General features: G+C 39.8%; 3 protein-coding genes across 15 annotated transcripts in view; 1 reads left to right on the top strand and 2 right to left on the bottom strand.

The window, feature by feature from the left end:
- The window catches only part of ctc1 (CTS telomere maintenance complex component 1), an 11792-nt gene extending 11316 nt beyond the window's left edge, over positions 1–476 (bottom strand). For 4 of the 6 annotated variants that reach the window (XM_047807562.1, XM_047807563.1, XM_047807564.1 and 1 more), the window contains exon 1: positions 165–381. In XM_047807562.1, coding sequence (XP_047663518.1) covers positions 165–206 — 42 coding nt within the window. In that variant the 5' untranslated portion in view covers positions 207–381. Of the gene's footprint in view, positions 1–164; positions 384–414 lie in introns of those variants that run through there. The other 2 variants (XM_047807561.1, XM_047807568.1) reach the window with 2 other exon arrangements.
- A 327-nt stretch (positions 477–803) lies between these two features.
- Positions 804–4279, top strand: hmgb2b (high mobility group box 2b). 4 transcript variants are annotated; one of them, XM_047807571.1, is made up of 7 exons: positions 837–924; positions 1352–1498; positions 2393–2541; positions 2705–2853; positions 3025–3199; positions 3350–3531; positions 4039–4279. In XM_047807571.1, exons 3-6 carry the CDS (start codon positions 2395–2397, stop codon positions 3524–3526), a joined length of 648 nt encoding a protein of 215 aa, XP_047663527.1. In that variant the 5' UTR covers positions 837–924; positions 1352–1498; positions 2393–2394; the 3' UTR covers positions 3527–3531; positions 4039–4279. The 4 variants fall into 4 exon arrangements, with proteins under 4 accessions (XP_027018296.2, XP_047663527.1, XP_027018297.2 ...); XM_027162496.2 differs by lacking the exon at positions 4039–4279 and having other exon boundaries at positions 3350–3793; XM_027162497.2 differs by lacking the exon at positions 4039–4279 and having other exon boundaries at positions 1352–1579; positions 3350–3793.
- Positions 3604–7500, bottom strand: part of LOC113653058 (putative acidic leucine-rich nuclear phosphoprotein 32 family member C) — a 4448-nt gene continuing 551 nt past the window's right edge. The window contains exons 2-6 of one of the 5 annotated variants that reach the window (XM_027162486.2): positions 5500–5649; positions 5293–5415; positions 5012–5192; positions 4691–4918; positions 3604–4622 (exon numbers count right to left, since the gene is read on the bottom strand). In XM_027162486.2, the coding sequence (XP_027018287.1) occupies positions 4582–4622; positions 4691–4918; positions 5012–5192; positions 5293–5415; positions 5500–5649 (723 nt within the window). In that variant the 3' untranslated portion in view covers positions 3604–4581. Of the gene's footprint in view, positions 4919–5011; positions 5193–5292; positions 5416–5499; positions 5650–7500 lie in introns of all 5 variants that reach the window. The other 4 variants (XM_047807570.1, XM_027162485.2, XM_027162487.2 and 1 more) reach the window with 4 other exon arrangements.

The raw sequence follows: 7500 nt of genomic DNA, 5'->3' as shown, positions 1-7500 counted from the left end.
ATAACAAAATATAATAAAAAAAATACAAAATAATATACTATCATATAACATAATATAATACATATAAGTAATATATAAATATAATATAATAATATAATGTAATATAGTATAATATAATATAAATATGAGATAATATAATATAATATACTGATTGAGGTTATTACCCCTGTGCTGTAGTGTTTATAATGCTCTATAAACTCCTCCATCTCCAACAGGAAGCACGTACAGAAGTCGTTACAGTTCCTTTAGTAATAAACGTGTTATTAACTCATTATTAATGCAGTTTTTTATCTTCTAGTAAAAATAAACACAACAGTGATACGAGTGCGTTTAAAAAGCGCGTAAACAATACTTCTTCACTAGTGTTAAATAAACCGAAGCTGCTCCTCACTGCCGCCTGCTGGAGAGACGCACCTGTGCAGTTACACTGCGCTGCATCGCCACCTACAGGCCAAACTGTGTGCTGCGCCTTTGGGAAACCGTGCGGAACAGTTCGAGCTCAGTACAAATGGTTCAGTTTAAAATTGACAACATTGACAATTAAAAAAATTCACACTGACTTTAAAAATAAGACAAAAAATAATAAAACATTAAACAAATTTAGAAAGTGAGCAAAAAATATACATTTAAATAGGAAAAATATACGATGACAGTGACTGATAATAATAAATAACAATAATAAGGAAAGAATAAAGTGAAACAAATAATAAAAATCATTAAAAAGGTGAAAAAATAATAGTAATATTATTAGATTTTAAACCAATCGGCTAAAGAATCTGAAGCGCGGGCTGTTGATTGGATATTTGGATTTGGGATATGAAGGTTTAGCCAATGGAAGCTGAGTAAGTGGGCGGGGCTTGTTCACTAGCGTATCTACGCAGAAGAACATAAACAGTAGTGGAGTGGAGTGAGAGACCGCAGCAGGTATTTGTGTGGATTGTGTTATTTATTTAAAGCGTTTATGAACATGTAACATTTGTTATAACGAGTTTGTGTAATTGTCTGTAATATCCGTATTTAAATAGCTAATCTCAATTATTGCTTTTGTTTTAAAGGCTGTGTAACGTTCGATATCCAGAATATTGGGTCTTCTTAAGTTTGTGAAGTTAATTGAGTTTAAATAATTAATCGCTCAGTGTTAGTAGTTCTGTTTTTCTGCATTTTAAGCTGTTTAGACGTGGGGGGGCTGTGGGGGGAGATGGGGGGCGGTTTTATGTTTCAGTAACCTTTTATTTTTTCACTAAATAACTTAAATATCCAAACCCACGAACACAGTAGAGGGCCGTTTTATATGTCTTTTACTATTATTGTTATTATTTCCAAATCATTAAAATAATAATATTTTCCACAGAGAAAAGAACAGTGTTATTTTACCTCAGCCATTTCCCGACAAATCTGGTCTACTGACCTCTGATTGGTCTGCATGATCCCGCCTACTGTGATGTGATTGGCTAGAACGTCGTACTCGTGATAAATTGGCCAATCCTGGCGCAGAAAGGTGGGATTCGTCTGGACTCAGTGGGAAAGATGTGATGGTGTAGGATTAAGCGGGAAAGAAAATGGAGGCGCCATTGTTCTGGTTAGCATTGATGCTAACTGTCCACAGCAGGCTACTGAAGTGGATCTGTTCATGCATAATGATCAAGATTTAAGCGGTTTTAGAAAATAATTGTAGGCGTGGTGACACTCCATACAGTGTACATATGACTAGGGACTCACACTGGTTACTGTGTGTGTGTGTGTGTGTGTGTGTGTGTGTGTATATATTAAACGTGTGTGTGTATATATATTACACCTGTGTAATAAATAAATAACACTATACAATACACACATAAATAACACTATACTATACAATACACACATAAATAACACTATACTATACAATACACACATAAATAACACTATACTATACAATACACACATAAATAACACTATACTATACAATACACACATAAATAACACTATACTATACAACACACACATAAATAACACTATACTATACAATACACACATAAATAACACTATACTATACAATACACACATAAATAACACTATACTATACAATACACACATAAATAACACTATACTATACAATACACACATAAATAACACTATACTATACAATACACACATAAAACACACTTCACTACGTCATACCATGTATGTTTATTTATGTGACATGATCTAAAACAAACGTATAGTTTTACAGCATAGAAAAGTAAAAATGCTAAGAAACAAATGAACATGGAGTCAAATATAACAGTTAACTGTAAATATATCTGCACCAATTAAATTAGTCATACTGAGAACTAACATCTACTGCACTGTAACAGAACTGGTCTTGCATGTATTACATACAGATTTATGATATTTTGTGTTGTTTATGTTGCAGCCATGGTGAAAGATGTGAATAAACCGAAAGGTCGGACTTCATCCTACGCATTCTTCGTTCTGTCATGTCGTGAGGAACACAAGAAGAAGAGCCCAGGAACCACAGTGAACTTCGCCAAGTTCTCCAAGACCTGCTCTGAGCGATGGAAGGTGTGTGTGGAGACGTGTGTGTGGAGACATGTGTGGGGAGACATTGGGAGAGACACACCTGTGTGTGTGTGTGTGTGTGTGTGTGTGTGTGTGTGTGTGTGTGTGTGTGTGTGTGTGTGTGTGTGTGTGGTTAACTGGGTGTTACACAGCTTTTTGTGTTTAGACTCTAGCTGCTACTGAGAAGAAGAAGTTTGAAGACCAGGCGAAGGCCGATAAAGACCGATACGATCGGGAGATGATGAATTACGTTCCCCCCAAAGGCATGGGAAGGCAGAAGAAGAAGAAGGACCCCAATGCTCCCAAACGTCCCCCGTACGTGTGAATCCCATCATTTTATACACACAAATCTTTATCTGTACTCAGAATAGTGTGAGGAACAGACAGATTGCTCTTCTGTCATTTTGAGCTCATTTACATATTAGTTATAAGATATATACACAGTATGTCATTTGCATAACCCCGCCTCTCTCCTCCTCCGTTCAGGTCGGCGTTCTTCGTCTTTTGCTCAGAGCACAGGCCGACCGTGAAGGGCGAGTACCCCGGCCTGACTATCGGTGATCTCGCCAAGAAGCTGGCTGCCATGTGGGCCAAACAGAGTCCCAAAGACCGCACGCCCTACGAACAGAAGGCAGCCGCTCTGCGCCAGAAATACGAGAAGGTGAAAAACACAACCTGTGTGTTTGTCTTTTATCAAAAGCTTTTAAAAAGTGAAGTCCTAAGAGAGACCAGGGCAGATAGTGCTGATGTTTCAGTCATATGTAGCATGTTTATAACACTCACCTGTGCCTCTACTTCCTGTTTCCTGTAGGACATTGCTGAGTATCGTGCAAAGGGTGGTGCCGGGGGCGGAGCTCCCAAACGGGGACCAGGCCGACCTGCAGGCTCCACGAAGAAAGCTATGGTCAAGGCTGATGATGAAGACGATGAAGATGAGGATGAAGATGACGACGAAGACGAGGAGGAGGATGATGAGGATGACGAGTAGTGTTTGTGTGTATGCAACAGCTGCTATGTCTATGCAGGCTCACTTCACTGGGGGTTGGGTGTTTTAGTGTGTGTGTGTGTGTGTGTGTGTGTGTGTGTGTGTGTGTGTGTGTGTGTGTGTGTGTGTGTGTGTGATGGTGTGTTAGCGTTAGAGAGACCAGCCTAAGCAATAAGTCACAGAGATTGTGATGTGTTTATTTTTGTATGGGTTTGTGTTTCAGCCGTGTGTAGAGTACAGTTTTATAATAAACTCACACTCTTATCTACAGTCCCTGTGTGTGTGTGTGTGTGTGTGTGTGTGTGTGTGTGTGTGTGTGTGTGTGTGTGTGTGCGTGTGTGCAGTAAAATAAGCACCAATCATTCAAGGCTAAATGTTTATTACTATACAATACTATATATATTACTAAGTTATCATCACATTTCTTTTTGGTGTAAAGAACAAATAGCTCTTGACCGTTTGTGTTAAGTGTGCGTTAAAGAGCAGATATAACACACACCTTGTTGTTTCCATAGTAACAGCTGGTTCACAGGGACATGTTCCAGGAACAAACTCGTTGCAGACATTAACACAAGTCTAAACGTATCACAATTCTGACCTCCTTGTTTTGCTTGTGGATGGAGACGAGTGAAGCCCTTACTGTGGTGTGGTCACACAAACACTACCTCATGTTCCCTGTTCCTCAGGACCTGGTGGCCTTTTGTTCTCTGTACATCTGTTTATTAATGACAACACATTAAATGTCACTTATCGGTTTCCAATTTGTTCTTGTGGAGTTTTATCTGTTTAGTCTGAAAATTCTCATCTTATTTCATTTAAAAGCAAGCTGCAAGTCTGAGATGGTGAGTGGAACACGTACACACAGGGTCTACACACACACACACACACACACACACACACAGGGTCTGCACACACAGGGTCAATTAGAAAACACATTTTTTATTTACAAAGCCAAACAAAATGGACGAGTATAAAAGACAGTGGGATTTAAAAAATAACACCTGTTTGATCAACAATGCATCACAGAAAAACCACAAACTAAATTATCTTCATCTTCCTCAGTCTCGTTTCCTCTTTTCACCTTTACACTCATCTTCATCTGCAAACAAACAAACATCAGTATGTGTGAGTGAGAGAGCACAGGGGTGTGTGTGGAAACAACTATACCTGACCTGACCTGACCTTCCTCCTCCTCATCAACCTCCTCCTCATCAACCTCCTCCTCCTCCTGACCAGAGTCTTCCTCCTGAAAGAGCAACAGAAATACCAAGCAAAAGTGAGACAATGAGTGTGTGTGCTCACATGTATGTGTCAGAGGTGAATAAAGCTTTACCTCCTCTCCACTTGCCTCATCATCCTCTTCATCCTCATCTTCATCCTCCTCCGACGAATTCACTGTACATTAGAAATAATAGATTATTCATTCTGCTTGCTGACCTTCAACCTGATACAACAGTGTATTAGTCCCTGTGTGTGTTATGCTCACACCTTCATCCTCATCCTCATCACCTCCCTCTGCATCCTCATCACTCTCCTCTTGGTCCTCTAGGTCATAACCATCCAGGTAGGTAATCTGGGGAAGGAGCTTAAACACACTCACCCTGTAATCATCCAGGGTCGTGACCTCACAGTTAAAAAGGTCCAAACTCTTCAGATGGGGCAGATCCCTCTAGAAAACACACAGCAGCAGCATTATAGTCTCTAATACCTTATGATCCTGAGAGAGATCTGAGCTCCTGATGGGTAAATGATCAGAGCTCATGGCTCACCAGCGGCTCCAGCATGCGCAGGTCCATCAGTTTGTTGCTGCTCAGGTTGAGATATGTGAGGTTGGGCACTTTCTCTGCTAGAATCTCCAGACCTCCTGAGATCCAGTTATCACTCAGCTCGAACTACACACACGCACACACATGGTTAAACAAATGTTTACAAAACAAACAGAGTGTGTGTGTGCGTGTGTGTGTGCGTGCTCTCACCTTCTTGAGTTTGTGCAGTTTTGGAAGGTTGGATATTGATGTCAGACCCACGTTAATTAGACTGAGATACTCCAGATTCAAAAGCTCAGACGTCAGACCCTCAATCTTCCCCTCATCAGAACGACAGTTATCCAGCACCAACTCACACACCTGACACACACAAACATACATACATATATATATATGTGTGTGTGTGTGTGTGTATGTGTGTGTGTGTGTGTGTGTATGTGTGTATAAATATATAATGTATAACCTAATTAAACCCTGTTATCAATAATTTGCTCTGATTCTCATTACTCCATAATTCCTTGTTATTAATCAGTATAATCAACAAATATTCTCTGATATATTTGTGTAATTTTTGGAGTAAAATTTAACTAAAATATTACACTAAAAAATATTAAATTGTTTCCTGTTTGTTTTTTTTTTGTTTTTTTTACACACTTTTATATTTTAACATTATAAACATTCATTTAAATAAAGGGCTACATTTATTTTATAGGCAAATTATATTTTATAATTATATATTAAAATGTTACCGCCCACTTTATACCTTTTATTTGACCTTTATTCCCAAATATTACTAAAGGATCGTCAACATTTCAGGTGTTACACCGGATTCTGCCTCCTAAAAACAGCCTGCACCCTTTAGGACCCTTCATAGGTAACTGTTGTAGCCGCCTGTTTTAAAACCACTCTGAGGCGTTAGCATCAGTAGCTCAGGAACTAAAACACTGCTGAAGGATTATAAGGTCATTTTTAGTAAAAAATTAAAGATCCGATGACGTCACCACATTCCGCAAATTAACTTCTACAATTAACACTCTCTATATCTCTAAATTAATTACAGTAATATGGGATAAAATGTTAATGATTTGTAACAGCAGCTTTCTCCGATTTATCCAACGGGATTGAAACCGGAAGCGGAAATGGGGTGCAGGATTCTGTGCAGAACGAAGCGTTCATGGCGGGAAGAGTTGAACGTGTTTAATGTCTCTGTCTGTGCGTCATTTAAACCACGTGTTTATGGTCGGACAACAAAAATCAGACGCGGAATCCGCCTAATTTTATATCTACATAGGAAGCAGTCAGCAACCTGAGAAAAGGCCCAGTGTATAGAATAAACTCCTCAGTTACACACCTGTGTGTGTTAGAGAGAGTTTACAGACCTGTGTGTGTGTGTGTGTGTGTGTGAGTGAGAGAGTGTTTACAGACCTGTGTGTGTTTACAGAGTGTGTGTGTGAGTGAGAGTGCTTACAGACCTGTGTGAGTGTTTACAGACCTGTGTGAGTGAGAGAGAGTGCTTACAGACCTGTGTGTGAGTGTGTGTGTTTACAGATCTGTGTGTGTGTGTGAGTGAGAGTTTACAGACATGTGTGTGTGTGAGTGAGTGAGAGTGCTTACAGACCTGTGTGTGTGAGTGAGAGACTGTTTACAGACCTGTGTGTGTGTGAGTGTGTACAGACCTGTGTGTGTGTGTGTGTGTGTGTGAGACTGTTTACAGACCTGTGTGTGTGTGTGTGTGTTTACAGACCTGTGTGTGTGTTTACAGACCTGTGTGTGAGTGTTTACAGACCTGTGCATGTGAGTGAGAGACTGTTTACAGACCTGTGTGTGTGTTTACAGACCTGTGTGTGAGTGTTTACAGACCTGTGTGTGAGTGTTTACAGACCTGTGCGTGTGAGTGAGAGACTGTTTACAGACCTGTGTGTGTGAGTGTTTACAGACCTGTGTGTATGTGTGTTTACAGACTTGTGTGTGAGTGTTTACAGACCTGTGTGTGTGAGTGTTTACAGACCTGTGTGTATGTGTGTTTACAGACTTGTGTGTGAGTGTTTACAGACCTGTGTGTGTGTGTGTGTGTGTGTGTGTGTGAGTGTTTACAGATCTGTGTGTGTGTGTGAGTGTTTACAGACCTGTGTGTGTTTACAGACCTGTGTGTGTGTGTGTGTGTGTGTTTACAGATCTGTGTGTGTGTGTGAGTGTTTACAGACCTGTGTG

Source organism: Tachysurus fulvidraco, chromosome 23 (assembly GCF_022655615.1).
Source record: "Tachysurus fulvidraco isolate hzauxx_2018 chromosome 23, HZAU_PFXX_2.0, whole genome shotgun sequence".
Lineage (NCBI taxonomy): Eukaryota > Metazoa > Chordata > Actinopteri > Siluriformes > Bagridae > Tachysurus > Tachysurus fulvidraco.
This window is presented reverse-complemented; position numbering and strand designations above follow the sequence as displayed.

Coding starts and splice junctions, on each gene's coding strand:
- hmgb2b (XM_047807571.1), top strand. CDS start 2,395: ATGGTGAAAGATGTGAATAAACCGAAAGGTCGGACTTCATCCTACGCA. Junction 2,542..2,704: donor CCTGCTCTGAGCGATGGAAG/GTGTGTGTGGAG, acceptor TTTTGTGTTTAG/ACTCTAGCTGCTACTGAGAA. Junction 2,854..3,024: donor AATGCTCCCAAACGTCCCCC/GTACGTGTGAAT, acceptor TCCTCCGTTCAG/GTCGGCGTTCTTCGTCTTTT.